At 41.6% G+C, this 16945-nt stretch overlaps 1 protein-coding gene across 1 annotated transcript; it reads left to right on the top strand.

Annotated features, from left to right (window-relative positions):
* The first annotated feature begins 733 nt into the window (after positions 1-733).
* si:ch211-212k18.6 lies at positions 734-16945 on the top strand. Its single transcript, XM_046381622.1, has 15 exons — positions 734-743; positions 1168-1376; positions 1759-1884; positions 2196-2329; positions 3646-3774; positions 4013-4260; positions 5874-6039; positions 7498-7690; positions 7827-7957; positions 8107-8243; positions 8787-8935; positions 9433-9639; positions 9810-9904; positions 11470-11594; positions 16383-16945. Exons 1-15 carry the CDS (start codon positions 734-736, stop codon positions 16628-16630), a joined length of 2307 nt encoding a protein of 768 aa, XP_046237578.1. The 3' UTR covers positions 16631-16945.

A 16945-nucleotide genomic window follows, 5' to 3' on the forward strand; every position in this document is an offset into this window, starting at 1 on the left:
GTCATTAGTGGCTTTGGCATAACCTGGTCTCCGTGGCAACATTAGGTTACCTTGTCACTGGTTTTGCTTCCAAGCTTTACCAGACGCTCACATCTCACATTTCAATCTATGCAGCTGTGTGCACGGCTCTGTACAGGCTCCCATTTCAGCTCAGTCTCACACCAACTCTTTAGATGAAGGATTAAAATTGAAGCATTTAGTTTTTTGGTTTTTTTTAACAAAATGTAAATACACAGTTGAAATAAGTGCATTTGTTTCCATTTTGCAACCAAGGCAGAGCACAGCATGCTGCTCTCTGAACAGAGTGCCACAGGCAAGCTAACCACTAGCACAGTGACATGCTAGCACTAGTTAGTCACAGTTTAAGATCACCAGTATAAAACTCAGCACTTCATCCTCCCTGTTAATGAATCTACTAGTCTCACCAGGGAGATGATGAAATCATGTATTTTTGGTATTTTGAGGAACATGAAATAATCCAGTTAGGCCTAAAGATAATCAACCACTGGGTGGCAACTTTTTTCTCCAAAGGTTTTCGAATCAGCCCTTTAGTGAGTTTATTGTGCTGCATAATGTGAATATTTGCTGATCTCTAAGCCGTGTGTCTGACCCAGGTGACCCGTTGAAGTTCAGCTACCTCCATGCTCTCCTGGCTCAGTGTAAGCAGTCCTCCCTGCCTGTGTTGCTGCCCTCCTCCACCTTTTTGCTGCCCCCAAGAGGCCTCCAACACATCATGCTGGCAGGTAGCTGTTATCCTGATTGTTCATACTGTAGCTTTGTTATATTATTCTTTTCAGTAGGCATAACATTACTGCATATCTGTCCTTCCTGGAAGTGGGACCCCCCCTCTGTTGCTCCTCCTCAGGTTTCTTCCATTTCTCCCCTCCAAAACCCCTTTAAAAGGAGTGTTTCCCTCCCCAAATCAAGGTTACCGTAAATGATATCATACCCTCCTATACCTGTACAGATTCAAAATTCCCTTGAGGAAAATTTATTTGTGATATTGGGCTGTATGAAATGAAATGAAGTTTGTTTACCATGACACGATGAATAGACCCAGCACTTATGTTGTAATATTTGTATTGGCCATGTAAGAGTACACGTAGCAGCTTTCTTAAACTGTATAATGAAATAACCAATTTGAATGATGATGTGATAACTAAACAGGTCACCTGACTGACGTCACTGCCCTGGGAGGGGGACAGAGAGGAACCTTGGTTGTCACAGGTGAATCCGATGGAAGCCTAAGGTTTTGGGATCTGGAGCAGAGACGGATCATCAGGAGTCTGGATGCAGTGGGGGGAATTGTTGGAGATTTTATCACCCTGGGTCTGGATGATAGGATGCTTATAGTCCGCATGGAACAAAGTCTACAGGTTGGACGAAGTATAGTTTCAAGCTTGTAACTGCAATGTTAATACAAACTGTAGTGATGACAACCACACTGTAAAAACATCTTTCTAGCTTTTAGGATTCAAACAGCAAAACAAATTGAACATGTACAGTAGCATCCTGGGGAAAGAAAAAATTAAGTTTGTATTGTATAAAAATCAGTTTCAATTCAGTTTATTTATATAGAGCCAATTCACAACGAAAGTTATCTCACTAAACTACACCTTCCAATTAGAGCAGGCCTAGACCAAACTCTTTAAGTAAATTTTGTAATACAGAGAAAACACCAGGAGTTTAAAACACCTGGAAAGCCTGTTGAAAAATTCTATAAAAGCTACAGATATTTCACCTGTGGCTGTGTTTCAGGTGAGAGAAGTTGATTCTGGGCAAGTTGTGTATGCAGAGAATGATTCAGTGGATGTTCCCGTAGTCACCACGACTTGTGAAGGACAGCTGCTGGTGGTCTTCCATGATGGAAGCAATCTAGTCAAGGTACTGACACCTGGAGTTGTACACGAACTGCTCAGCAACAAACAGCAGACAAACGCTCTTAGAGATCAGCTGGTGAGCACAGTGGAGTGTTTAGCAGCTAAAGAGCCACGTATTTCTCTCAGATATAAGTGAATGTGAAAACGGGGTGAAAAAAATCACTCCAAATGAATGATAATGTAGCTCTCTGTCAGCTGGATATGTTATTAGGCAGGTTTTGGTTAAAACCTCAGTTTGAATGATCTTGTAAGGAGATTATAAGTCAGTGTTTGATCTTGTTCTGTCTGAGTCTGAGCTTAATGTGTTTTTCTCAGGTTTTTGACCTGGCCTCCTCCTGCTCTCTGCTGCACTGTGTTAACATTTCCATCGAGCGTGGGGCAATCCACAAAGACCACTCCGTTCTGCTGTCCAGCAACTCTGTCAGAGACTACGTCCTCTTTGCCTACAGGTCAGACACAATCAGTTTAGACCTGAGTCTTTTGGGATATATTGAATATACTGAACGTGCCTTATGATGATATTCAGCATGTAGAAATTTGCCTGTACATTTAGTCCTTAATTAGCTGTTAGCAAATAGCTACTTATAATTAATTTTGCCTTCTGAAAACGTCACCCAAAATCAGTTAATTCAAGCATAGATCAATTTTGGAGTCAGTTACAGCACTTCTTTAAGCACTGAAGCTCCGTGAAACATCCAGTCAGACTGAGAGGCAGGACTGGCCTGGCCTGAGAGGCAAAATACAGGGCAGAAAAAAATCATCACCACATGGACACATGAATTGTTGTAGGTAATCCAGTTGTATCAGCTTTTCTATCAACTCAGAAATTCGCTCCCCTGTATCATAGTGTCAGTAAGAGGACACTGTCTCAAGAAATGTTAGTGAGTCACTCAGACTGTAACTGAAAAACTGTAAAATAAAAGTTCAGATCGCGGTAAGTCACTATGAATGCCAAACGATGGTGACCTCGGCAGCATCACATTCACAATGCATGAGTCACTGCAAGTGACCTTGTTCTTAAATAATATAACATATCCCTTTGTTAACAAGCTGTGAAATCAGGCCTCCATTGTATCCAGACAAATTTCACCACTGGGTTTCAAAACAGCTGTGAATTATTAAGATGGCCTCGCCAGTGTAATGTGGCACAACGGTGATGCCTTCATGCCTTCTGTCACGTAAATGAATGGTCCTGATGCTGATGGCTAGGAGATAAATGCAAGAAGGAAAAACAATGCCCTCATTTGGTTACTGTCTAATTAAAACTGCATAGAATGCAGTTGTATCGGTGCTTTCAGAGTAATTAGCACAGAAGCCATAGCTTGACAGAAGGAGGTATCAAATAAACAACAAACTAGGTCACTGTTGCTGGTAATACAAGATGTCAGGGATCGTAAAGATATTGAAGGCTTCAGAGCATCAGCTCAATTACAGTTCATTCATCTCAGTGTGTCAGTGTGAAAGGGTTATATGCATGGTAAAGCATGTTTCATAGAAACGCTTTGAACATCTTTACATAAATCAATAAATCGAATGCTTGGACGAAAAAGAGAAGTATGAGGCTGTAAACAGGCCACTAATAAGCTGTATACTGAACATAAAACGATGTGATGAATTAAATTAACTAAATAATAGCACTATTATGGCAGGCAAAGTGTAAATCATGCCGCCTGCCATAACAGCGTACCATCAAGTGCTAGTCTGTTCAATGCTTATGTGATTTGGAAAAGGGGACATTTGATAGTTGTTCTTCTCTGTGTTGGAGGTGTGGTGGGGAGGCAGCAGTATTCAGTGCCAGAAGGGGCACTGTGCTGTCTGTCCTGTCTGCTCAGCACGGTGCTGCCTCGATACAAGCTGTGGAGATGACTCAAGACTATCTCCTGCTCTTCTGCAGGTACACCAACACCACAAACACACCGCGGCATAATGCTAAGATGCTACCCCTGACAGTGATACATTTTGCAATAGGGATGATTAGGAATAATAAAGGCTATTAAATCAAAGCCTAAATCCCGCTGGGCTTTGGTACCTCTCTTGAGATGTCCCTGGACTTCAATACATCATAACAATCACACCTCACTGTGGTGACCCATTCACCTCTCACCAGTCACTTTGTACTTTGTCTGTGTCAGATACCCATACAAGACGGGCAGTGAAATCATTCACATTGAACTCTTCAGCGCTGTCTCCTTCCTCTACCTGCGGTCTATACTGGGCTGCAGCCAGGACTGCATTTCCCAAGTCACTGTTAACCAGGCGGGAACTCACGTTGTGGCCTTTTGCGCCTCCCTTCGTACCGGCATCACTGACCTGGTCACCTGGAACCTGGAAACTGAGGACCACAAACACATCGCTCATATCCCTGCCATACTGACTAAAGGTTTGTGTTTACAGCGGTGCTCAAAGTGTGGCATGACCATGCTCTGACAGTTTGTGTTTTCAAGGATAGCGAAACAGCAACCGTCCAGTCATCGCTTGGCAACAGTGACTAGGCGAGGTTTGGATTTGTCAAAAATGGGCACCAATAAGGCCTATAGCCTAGTCATTATTCAAAGAGTGAAAGTTATGTCTTTTTTATTATCTTTGCAGAAACACACACAAAAGTGTAAAAGAATTGTTGTCGAATTCAAATACATCAAAAAGTATCCCCTTTCAAATAACAAATACTTCCATACCTTCCTTATATGTGTTAACATAAATCACAAAATACTACTGTGAAAAAATGCCTCTTAGTTAAAATACAGTTCAACCTGTGAAATCAGAGCATGCTAGGTGGTTTCTGTGAGTCATCCAACCACTGAGGAAAGCAGCTTTGTACCTCAGAAGGTGCACAAATAGGATCACATGTATTGTAGCTGTGTATGTAAATGTGTGTGTGTGTGTGTGTTTGTGTGTGAGAGAGAGAGAGAGAGAGAGAGAAAAACACAGCTACAATTGTCCAATCGTCCACAACAATTCAAAAATTAAATTGATTTGTTAACACTTTTGATTGAATTTATATCCATCCATCCATTTTCTATACCACTTATCCGTCAGGGTCGCGGGGAAGCTGGAGCCTATCCCAGCTGACTACGGGCGAGAGGCGGGGTTCACCCTGGACTGGTCGCCAGTCAATCACAGGGCCAACACACAAAGACAGACAACCACACACCCTCACACTCACACCTAGGGACAATTTAGAGTAGCCAATTAACCTAATGTGCATGTTTTTGGTATTGTGGGAGGAAGCCGGAGTACCCGGAGAAAACCCACGCAGGCACAGGGAGAACATGCAAACTCCACATAGAAGGGCCCAGACCGGGATTCAAACCTGGAACCCTCTTGCTATGAGGCGACAGTGCTAACCACTGCACCACCGTGCCGCCCATTGAATTTATATGTATTTTAAATACATTTTTAATTGTAATAATAAATATTTATATTAAAGTGGGCAGCTGTGGCTCAGGAGACAGTTGTCCATCAATGAGTGGGTTGGTAGTTTGATGCCTGGCCCCTGCAGGGGTCTGCTCATCATCACTCCTGATAAGCAGTGCCACCAGTGTGACCAGTGTATGAATGTTTGCGTGAATGGGTGAATGTCCATTTAAATATACAAATAAAATATTTTGTTACACATTTCATCTCGTCTTTTCTCCCCGGGAAAACACAAATTACTAAATACTCAAAAGTAATTAAATATGTATTTTATATACATTTAATTGAAATACTGCCGAGTTCTGAATGTAAGCTGTTAACCTTTGCATGCCTGGCTAACTAATTTACTGCTTATATTTGTAACTCGTCTATGGCTTAGCGTTAGCATATCATTAGGTAACTCATTTTGTCAGAAAAGGTCTCCTTTAGGACAAATCAAATGAGTGTGAGTTTAGGACAATATGGCTGGTTGATCAAGTCCAGGGCTGTCCAAAATGTAGTTCATGTGCCAGAGGGGGTTGTACCATGCTGCTGGTATGTTTTTACCTCAACAGCTATGACATCTTCCTTTCACCTCAGGCCTGTGTTTTGACCTGCGCTTCTGCCTGGGGATTTGCAATGGAGAGAAGTACCTTCGCCTGTGGGATCTGACCACCAGGATCAATGACCAGACTCTTACCTATAACATCCATAAGCAGAGGAGTGACGGCACAGAGGAGGTCATCCCTATGGGGAAAACCCTGCGGTAGGTGCTGAGATGTCGCATTGCCTTGCATTGCTTTGTGCTTTCATCTCATGATGCTTCTGGTCCATTATGATGATGATGGCTTCCATCTATATGTGATGTATTTTTGAGCAACATACACTTGGTCCTGCTGATATTTTGGACATGACAAAATATACTCACTTATTTTATGGTGGTTGTAAAACAATATGATTCATTTCTATACCTCAGTGTTAGTGCGTCTTTTTGGGTTGTCTGTGTGTCCATCCCATTTTTGTGAACATGTCTTGCCTTGAGGGAATTTCTTCATATTTGGCACAAAAGTCCACTTGGGGGCGGCACGGTGGTGCAGTGGTTAGCACTACCGCTTCATAGCAAGAGGGTTCCAGGGTTCCGAATCCCGGTCTGGGCCCTTCTATGTGGAGTTTGCATGTTCTCCCTGTGCCTGCGTGGGTTTTCTCCGGGTACTCCGGCTTCCTCCCACAATACCAAAAACATGCACATTATGTTAATTGCGTACTCTATATTGTCCCTAGGTGTGAGTGTGAGAGTGTGTGGTTGTCTGTCTTTGTGTGTTGGCCCTGCGATTGACTGGCGACCAGTCCAGGGTGAACCCCGCCTCTCACCCGTAGTCAGCTGGGATACGTTCCAGCCCCCCCGCGGTCCTGACGGATAAGTGAGAGACTTAGAGACTTTCTTTATTTGTCATTTGGATTTTCATCACAAACGAAATTTCGGTACAGTGGCTCAAGCATAGCAGGAATTACCCACATATTCTTTGTGGTGGTAGAAGTGGTATAGAAAATGGACGGATGGATGGAAGTCCACTTGGACAGATTAACTGATTGGTGCTCTATGGTGCTATGTTTCATATTTGCTCAGATACTGAACTGGAGGCTCTAATGTTGGGTGTCCACCTTGAAACTGTGCTGATTTTCTGTGCTGCTAGTTTGAACGTGTGTGTGACGCATCCACACTGTAGAATATGTAGCCTCCTGGTGATCTCTCAGAATTAACTTTATTGGCTGAACATGTGAACACATGCAAAGAATTTAACTTGTTTTGTTTCTCTCAATGAACTTACCCACTAAAGGACACACAGCAGTAGTCCACCATGAGCTTCCGGTGAATGTTGTTGTACCATGTGATGAAGCTCGCGATCAGTCCTCTGTACTGTACTCTGTACAGCAAAAATAGTCTTTAAGTGTACGCAGTGTGATTTCTCACTGGAAATTATTCACTGAAATCATGCATTTCAATGTAGTGACTTCCATTTTGACATAAACACATTTATTACTTTTTATTAAACTTATTCAAAGTCTTCACTACATAATATCATACAAGTCTGAACAGACATGGATGTAAACTACAACTTGACTGCTGCACAAAGGCATGCAACCACACGGGGAAAATTCTAGTTTATCTTTAAGATGACCAGATAGGACTTCTTCACTGGAGTCTGGCTCCCTCTGCTGGCAGGTATGCTGTGTGTCGCTCCTTCAAAGCTGGGACAGTGTATGTGTGGAACTTGACCAGACGGCGTTTTGTCTGCCGACCAGTCAGAGTGGTGCATGGCCTCTACAGCAGCACTGATGTGGTGCTCGCCCATGACTTCAAACTTTACATTCTTACAGACAGAGGCACATATAACACCACCTCATATGGATTCCAGGTCAGTCTCTCTTTGTTTTAATTTTTTATATTCATCTGTTCATTTTGAGCATGTGTGTTCAGTGGGATGTGAGTTAGTGAGCTAACCACACCTCCTGTACCATACTAGCACTGACAAGTCATGTCTGACCTCCCAGACTCTTCTGGTGTATGATTTGATTAAGCGGAGCTATGTGAGACAGACGAGGATCACAGTTATTCCCTGTCCTCAGCATGAGTACCGTCTCCTGGAGGATGGCCGGACTCTTCTGGGCCTATCAGAGACCAGGTGAGTGTCAATCTGTGAAATACAGCCAGCATGGAAAGTCTCAGTCACACTGAAGAGTTGAAAGAAAATGTAAAAAATTAACATATCAAAGGTGTATACCTTCAAACACCCATTTCAGCAGAAGCCCAGTTAAGTCTCTGTCGTTACAGACATCATCTGATCCTTTGGGATCTGGACTCTGGCTCTGTTAAACACAAGATCAAACCATCCCACACAGAGTCACCTGTGTGCAGCAGCACTACCCGACACCTGCAGGCTGACGTGACACCACGCAGAGAGACAACATGTGAGCTGCCTGATCCTCCCACCGGAAACAGACATTCTTGTCTTCATCTTCTCCGTGATGATGGAAAAATCAAACTCTTTAACAACATTAAGATGATAATATAATATGCATATACAGTACAATATACATTATACAGTACTACAGTATGTTTGATGTCAGAATAAATGGTCAGAACCATTGTTTAACATTAGTGACTAAAACACCTTGCTCTCATTTGTGTCACTGGATAATAGAACGCTTAACACATGTTTGTTTCCCACCCCAGAAAAATGCAGATAAACATTTGCAAAGCCTTACAGTTGCTTAAAAAACATAACAGCAGCAAGCACACACAGACATTCATCATAGATATTTCTCTTGGTGATTTTGAAGCTGTGAAGCTATGAGAATTATCAACCATTTTTGTAATCAAAAAGCTAAATAAATGATGCTTTGCTGTCATCAAAACTTCTTGGCGAATCAGCCTTCAGTAACATCTGTTAGCTGATAGCACAGGTCTCCATAGATCGTATCAGAGCCCGTTATTTCTCTCCCCTGCCATAGTGATGCCATGGGACATTCGGACAGAGAGCCAGTGTGCAAAGAAGAGGAGGCTGAAGAGAGAGGCACAGAGGGAGGAAGAGGGGAGCAGGAGGCTGGACAGAGAGAAGTACAACTGTATCGAAGGGTACCTCCTCAGTGGAGATGAACAGGTACACAGCAAAGAGCAATGCACAGTCAGAGTACATGAATGTTCTGAGATTATTGGCTTTGTTATGGAACTGGTTTGCACTGTCACCTCACAGCAAGAGGGTTCCGGGATCGAGTCCCAGTCTGGGCCCTTCTGTGTGGAGTTTGCATGTTCTCCCTGTACCTGCATGGGTTTTCTCCCACAATCCCAAAAACATGCACATTAGGTTAACTGGCTGCTCCACATTGCCCCTTAGTGCGAGTGTGTGTGTGCGTGTGTGGTTGTCTGTCTTTCTGTGTAAGTCCTGTGATTGACTGGCGACCAGTCCAGGGTGAACCCCGCCCCTCGCCCGTAGTCATCGGTGATGGGCTCCAGCCCCTCTGCAATCCTGCATTGATAAAGCGATATAGAAAATTGATGGATGGATGGATGGATGGCTTTATTATGTTAATTTTTTTTTTACATAGTCAATAGTTACTGTGTTATTTACGTCTCCATTCCGCTCCTTTTATTTTGTAGATGGTGGTGTGCTCCTATTTTGCTCACCACCTCAATGTTTTCAGCATGGTTTCATATGAGCACCTCTACACCTTGGAGGATAAAACATCACAGCTAAGCCTCCACACCGCAGCTCTTACCTACGCTGGCACCTACCTGGTGCTGACCAACTACAACCAAGACGAGAGGACCCCGTGCATCACCCTGTGGGACTTGCACAAAGGGAAGGTGGGTTGTTGGTCCCATTTTGTTTGAACTTGAACTGTGCTCGTAATGTTCCACTCTCAGTGAACTCTTTGTACTTGACAGCTCCCCGATGACCAAAAATAAGCCTTGCCTTGTGGATAATTTGAGATTTGATATTGATCTCATGTTATATTTTCTAAAAAAAATTTTAGGTGAGGAGAAGATTGAAGAATGAGTCTGGGGTTTGCTGTGTAGCTATCTCAGATAGTGCAGAGAAAGTTGTGTTTGGCGTCACAGGAAGCAACAGGTATGCAGCTTTCTGAAGTGACACAGCCATGTTATCTCTCACTTCACCACTGTGTTCTATCATTGTTATACCCAGTCATATGTTTTGTCTAGTCCCTAACTGTGTCAATCTTCCCGGCAATGATGCCTTGCCACCATCATGGCTTGATGGTCTCCAGCTTCCTTCAGCTAAACGCAGTCATACATCTAATCTCATGCACATCAGGCTCCAATATCATCTGATCTACCGTAATTCATATTTATTTTAAGGGTGTTTGTTGTTGTAGCCACAGAGATGGAGCTTGTGCCCAATTCCAAAAGTTTTAAGTATCTTTACAACCAGTGATCTAGCAGCTCTTCATTCAAATTGAAAGAGTGGCTGTATTTTCACCTCTGTTATTTTGGAAGCATAATGTGAAGTATAACATTCAGCCCCCTGCCGCACCACAATAACTCTGCACTGTACCTAAGATGCTCTGTCTGGAGTTCTTCTTCAAAGCACTTTAGTATATCAGGGGAACCTCCAGCTCCACTTTGTATCCTACTTCAGTTCTTCAGAGTGACACTGTGCTCAACAGCAACATTTACTCAGATAATGAATTCCTCACAACAAGCTGATATGCGTTCACAGCTGCTTCAGGGGGAGCACAGTGTGATGCTGCTGTGTTCCTTACAAAGCTAAAATATCTGAACAGCAAAATGTTTTTAGCATTAAAGTTCATTCTTGAACATGGAAACAGTATTTCAAAAAAGTAGAAGCAATGTTAACTCAAGGTCCACTTACTACTTACTTACTTAGTTACTCTGGAACTTTTGACTGCATCTCACAAGCTGTATGATGACAAACTGACCTATCTTCAGGTCAAGTAAGCAAACTCCACTCTGTGGACTGTGAGATTCAGATGAAGGCTCCCGAAAAGGCTAAAATAAAAGGAGGACCTTGGCTGTTTATTTTTCTTTGGGAGATGGTTAGTGAATTTACTGAAAAAACATTAATTGCCCCCATCACAGAGGTCAAGTTTGTTTGTCTGTTGTCAGCAGGATTATGGAAAAACAACTGGCTCGATTTTCATGGAACTTGGTGGAAGGGTCAATTTTGGACTGTATACACAAATTATTTTCTACTTTCTCAGAACAAGTAGGTCCTTTCTCCCTGGCTTGAGAGAGCAGAGATGGTTGAGTGAGCTAGACAGTGAATAAAGAGAGGGAGGTAGTGACAGCGAAGCAGTGAATCAGAGAACCAAAAAGTTCTTTTCTGATTGTTTCACAGCAGTGATCTAAAGCATGAATAAACACACACCTCTGCACAACCCTGCAGGAAGGAGCCACCTTGCTGGATTTTGTGTGAATTCGGAAGAAGTGCACGTCAAACAGACACACTGACCTGCAGCTCGCTATAGATCCATGACACAGAGAGCTGATGAGAGACAGACAGGCTACATTTTTAGCCTGTAGTCTGACCTTACACCTTGCACACTGTGGTTGGCTGGGAGTTACAGTTACTCAGTGGAAAACTCTCTAGTCAGTTTTAAATGTTTGGATGTGGATTCTCATTCTTAATAAGTATGTCCATGTTCGCTCTGACAGGCTGAAAGTGTGGGATCCTTTCAAGAGAAAATGTAGGAGCATCTGTGGCTATGGGAACCTGAAGATAGAAGTCTCCAGTAAGCTGCACATGACAGAGGGAGGAACCAAAGCCATTCTGCTGTCAGGTTGGAAACACAACTGAAAGTCCCTGTAAGGGAATTGAAAGATTTATGAGGGCTTCGGTCATATGACTGAGGTGTGTTTGATTTCACGATCTAGTGCTAACAGTAGTCCTGATATTAAGGTGGCATATTACAGAATGCTGTGATCAAGCAGGTGTAATCAGTGCAATCTCAGGCTGACATGTGGGCTATCCTAATTTAATGATGCTGCCAACCACCCATTTATGTGCTATTTGAGATTTTATATACTTAAATTTAGATTCCCTGCAGATGATTCACATTTACAATTTTAGATCAGACCTGGGCAATTTACGCCCTTTTGGAGGACCGATGCATCCATCCATTTTCTATACCGCTTATCCGTCAGGGTCGCGGGGGAGCTGGAGCCTATCCCAGCTGACTACGGGCGAGAGGCGGGGTTCACCCGGGACTGGTCGCCAGTCAATCGCAGGGCCAACACACAAAGACAAACAACCATACACCCTCACACTCACACCTAGGGGCAATTTAGAGTAGCCAATTAACCTAATGTGCATGTTTTTGGTATTGTGGGAGGAAGCCGGAGTACCCGGAGAAAACCTACGCAGGCACAGGGAGAACATGCAAACTCCACATAGAAGGGCCCAGACCGAGATTCGAACCTGGAACCCTCTTGCTATGAGGCGACAGTGCTAACCACTGCACCACCGTGCCACCCTCACGTTTCTGCAATAATTATAATATTTACAGTCTATTCGCAGGTATGTTGCCATAATGTTAGCTGTTTATCACTCTGTGTTCTTGTCGCTATGATCGGCTAAAATGTTACAAATACATTATTTGCTCTTAACAAACTTATGCAAACTTAGGTGTAGTTGGATAGGACAAATCTTTCAGTCAACTTTTTCAACCAAAGTGTGTGATGTGGCAATTTTAACTTAAAAGAATATTCCTTTTCAACATATTTCAACTAAAACAGATGCAAATGGTCATTTCATAATTGTGACTGGCAGTATTTTGACTATTCATGTTATCCTCCTTAATCTACATGCACTGAATTTCGATAATCCTGGGTTCTTTCGTAGTGTTTTCCGACTAATACCTGACCTAGCAATAACTAACTTGAGTGCAGGTGGTGATTTCAATGGTCTTTGGGATACGTTTTTGGACAGGTCTTCATCACGTCTGGTTAATCCTCCAGACTGCACAATCGTGTTAAATAATCTAATAAAGATACTCAGTCTAGTTGATGTCTGGAAGATTCAGAGTCCCAAGGAGAAAGAATACTCTTTCTTCTCATAAGTCCATAGCACATACACATGGACTGACTACTTTTTAATTGACTCTAAGCTAATGGCAATTACCAGATCATCTAAATATCATAATATCTTAATCTCAGACCACAGCCTTGTTACTATAAGTATGGATTTTGGATGGAGAAAACCCCACTATAATTGGCGATTTAATTAAAGTCTTCTCAATGATAAAATATTCTTTGAGAACTGCTCACTCTCGATTAAGGACTATTTAGTTTTTAATGATACTGAATATGTCTCAGACTCAACTTTGTGGGAAACTTTCAAGGTCGTAATAAGAGGTTTTGTCTTATCCTATGAGGCTGCACAAAAAAACAGGAAACAAAGGTTATCAGATATAGATCTGAAGCTTGCTCTGCTTGAAAAACAGTATCAAGAGGCTCCATCCTCATCTTTATTGAAGGAGATTAACTTAAACCATGAATATAACAGTATTCTCTCTCAGCAAATTAATACTTTGCTGTTGAAAACGAGACACAAACAGTTTGAATTGGGGGATAAACCTGTCCCTCTGCTCTCACGGCAGTTACAAGGTGCACAAGCTAGCAGAGCTATTCATAAAATTAAAAATCGTATGAACTAACAGATGCTGTTGAACTAAATGAGTGCTTCAGGGATTATGACGAAAATTTATATAAACCTCAAAGTTCTGCGGCAGAAGAGTGTGAAGAGAGAGATGTTCTTCAATTCTTGATCTCCTTCCGGCTTCTTAGAATAGATATTCGCAATGCGCAAAAGGAACTTAACACTGAAATTACATTGCAATAGGTCATCACTGCCATTAAGGAATTTCCAAGCAGAAAGATGCCTGGTCCTGATGGCCTTGGCATTGATTTTGACAAAACATTCATTGATGATGTGGCCCCTCTGTTGCTGAGAATGTTCATTGAATAAGTATTTTAAATATTACCAGCTTCATTATATACTGCAAACATTTCTCTAATTTTGATAAAAGATAAAGATCAGACTAATTCATCATCCTATTGGCCCATCGCTTTTCTTGGCAGTGATATCAAAGTGCAAATAAACATATAAACATATATCAACATTAATACACCCAGACCAGGTGAGGATTATTCCCAGTAGATTCTCCTTTTGTAATGTCCATAAATTACTAAACATTGTTTACAACAACAAAAAAAGAATCTTAGTCAGAATCTGCAGTGCTTACGCTTGATGCACACAAGGCATTTGACCAGGTGGATTGGAAGTATATGCTATTAACCATCAGAGAATATGGCCTGGGTGAAAATTTTAGTTCATGGGTAGAAATACTTTATGCGCACCCGACTGCATCAGTACTTACTAACTCAGACAGATCTCACCCTTTCAATCTGTACCGTGGTATACATCGGGGTTGCCCTCTGAGCCCTCTGTTATTTGTTCTGTGTATTTAGCCCCCTGCAGTAAGCATCAGACATAACCCAAAACTTGTCCCTATACATCTAGGCAAAATAGATCATTACATAGCATTGTATGCTGATGATGTAATTTTGTTTCTGTCGCAGCCTGAAAAATCCATCCGACCATTATTGGACCTCATTAAAAATTTTGGAAAGGTATCAGGATATACTATAAACAATATATATATATAATATATATTATATACATATATATATATGTATATAATATATATATATAACAAAAATGTGAATTTATGCCTCTAAGTGAAGATTTATACTCCAACTTTCTCAGGAATCTACCGGTAAAAGTGACTACCAACATTAAGTGTCTTGGAACTACAGTCTCTAAACAATCTGATTTATACACTGAACTATAAGGCTCTGATTGATCAGTTTAAAGTTGTTTTTGGCAAATGCTCTCCATGTCAATTACTGGTTGAATTAATGCTGTAAAAATGGTGACCTTACCCATATTTTTGTATGTATTTCAGAATATACTCATTTTCCTACCTAAAGTGTTTTTTAAAACGCAGGACTCAATTATTTATGCCTTTCATTTGGGGATATAAAATACATCGTATCAATAAGAAACATCTTTGCAAGTCGAAAGAACTGGGTGGACTTGGGCTCCATCTATTCCAACATTATTATTGGGCAGCTAAAGCACAAGCACATATATTGACAAGAGGTTTATCCTGCAGAACAGTGCAAAAGTTGTGGTATGAAATTAAAAAAACATTTAAATTAACAAACATTTCTGTTTTTGCCCACATTCTTTATAATCATACATTTCATCCTTCTCAAGTAGAAGAAGAAGAAGAAGAAGAAAGTGACATATTTTGTCATTGGAGGGAACTCACTCCAACGAAATTCGTGCTCTGCATTTAACCCACCCAAGTGACGTGCACACACACAACAAACCCAGGGCAGTGGGCGACCGCGTGCAGCGCCCGGGGAGCAGTGGGGGTTAGGTACCTTGCTCAAGGGTATCTCAGCCATGGACACCGGTACGGGGAATCGAACCAGCGACCCACCAGTTACAGGTCCGATACCCTAACCGCTGATTCACGACTGCCCCCAGTAGAGCCTGTTTTCTCCATCTGGAAAGGGAAAGGCCCAGTTACTGTTAAAGACTTGTATATTGACAATGTCTTTACCGCATTTGATCAACTTAAAGACAGATTTAAGACCATACAACCTTAAACCATCTCATTTTTTCAAGTATTTACAAGTGAGGAACTATGCTAGAGTAAACGTCTCAAATTTGTCGTGTGAGGTTTTCCATTTCTAGATTGAGGTTTATGGACATGAACTCCCTCCTAACCGGGAGACAGACGTTCTTGGCTGGTCTCAACAACTTAGGACTCTAAGCCACTGGAAGGTTTTGTCAATCCAGTATGAAGTGGTCATTGCTAAGAAAATCATTCTTAAAGTCTGGAACAAAGATATACCTCCAAGTTTGGAAGCCTGGCTCACAGAGTTCTCTAATACTTAATATATGGAGAAAATTTGATTTGAGGTATCAGGGAAATCAAATAGAGTCCATCAGATATTGCAACCATTTTTTGATCACATCACTCTGCAGAGAGAACCCTCATGACACCTCAATGTCTTGCTCGTATCTTAATATTTATTCCGTTGTAATTATTTAACTCTAATGTGTTCACACTCGCAGATGGCTATAGAAATTCCTGTAACAGAGTTTCCTTTTCTTTCTTTCTTTCTTTTTTTTCTCCTTGTCTGCTTTGCGGTTGGGATTGTGAACTACCTTGATGTTCTGTTTTTCAGTTTTGTACGTCTGAAAATTAATAAGTAAAATTTTAAAAAACACGTACCAACACATTCATAATAATGTTAATATATATGCATGTGATGTTTTTGGGATCTGTATTAAATCCCACTTGCTGTTATCACCAGCAACCACAGGTGTTGCCAAACCACTCATAACTAAAATTAAAACGCATAACCCCCAAAAATTAGTTAACCAAAAATCTGCCCAAGAATAACACTCTGCACATTGTTTGTTTTGACTGTCATATCATACACAGCAAAAATGTGTTCATACAACCTTTTATCTTGCAATAACAATCTAGGACAGTTGAGCCTGTGGGACCTGGAGACGTGCAGCATCCTGTCTGTGCTCTCTCTGGACGCACATGTCAGCTGTATGAGGTTGCTTCATGGACACAAGATTTGTGTCCTTCTTGGTCTCAGTCACAGCCCTGCCCTCATCAGCATTAAGTCAACATCCAGGACTGTGAGCTCACCAACTCAAGCCTCTGAAGACAGAGACCTGTTTGGAGAGTCCAGCAGCAGTGAGGAAGAGGAGGAGGACTTGTAGAGAACACTCTGCACACAGTATTTTTCCTGGTGGACAGATATCAGAGAATATGGAGTGTTACATGACAGAACAAATGCAAATGTCTAATCCTTAGCATCACACATGAAGTGAGAAGAAAGACAATGAAATTCACAGACGAAAATATATATTCAGTATTATGTTAATGGAAGACAGTGATACTGAGCTGAAAGTATTCTGCTAAATGAGGTGAAATCCAGTCACAACATAGTTTATTTCTTCACCTTTTAATCATGTCATTTTTAATACTTTAATTGTCCAAGTGGTGGAAAGTAAACAAGAACAATGATTCAAGTA

The sequence above is a fragment of the Scatophagus argus genome, chromosome 23 (assembly GCF_020382885.2).
Source record: "Scatophagus argus isolate fScaArg1 chromosome 23, fScaArg1.pri, whole genome shotgun sequence".
Classification (NCBI taxonomy): Eukaryota; Metazoa; Chordata; class Actinopteri; family Scatophagidae; genus Scatophagus; species Scatophagus argus.

Coding starts and splice junctions, on each gene's coding strand:
- si:ch211-212k18.6 (XM_046381622.1), top strand. Junction 2,330..3,645: donor TACGTCCTCTTTGCCTACAG/GTCAGACACAAT, acceptor TCTGTGTTGGAG/GTGTGGTGGGGAGGCAGCAG. Junction 4,261..5,873: donor CCCTGCCATACTGACTAAAG/GTTTGTGTTTAC, acceptor CTTTCACCTCAG/GCCTGTGTTTTGACCTGCGC.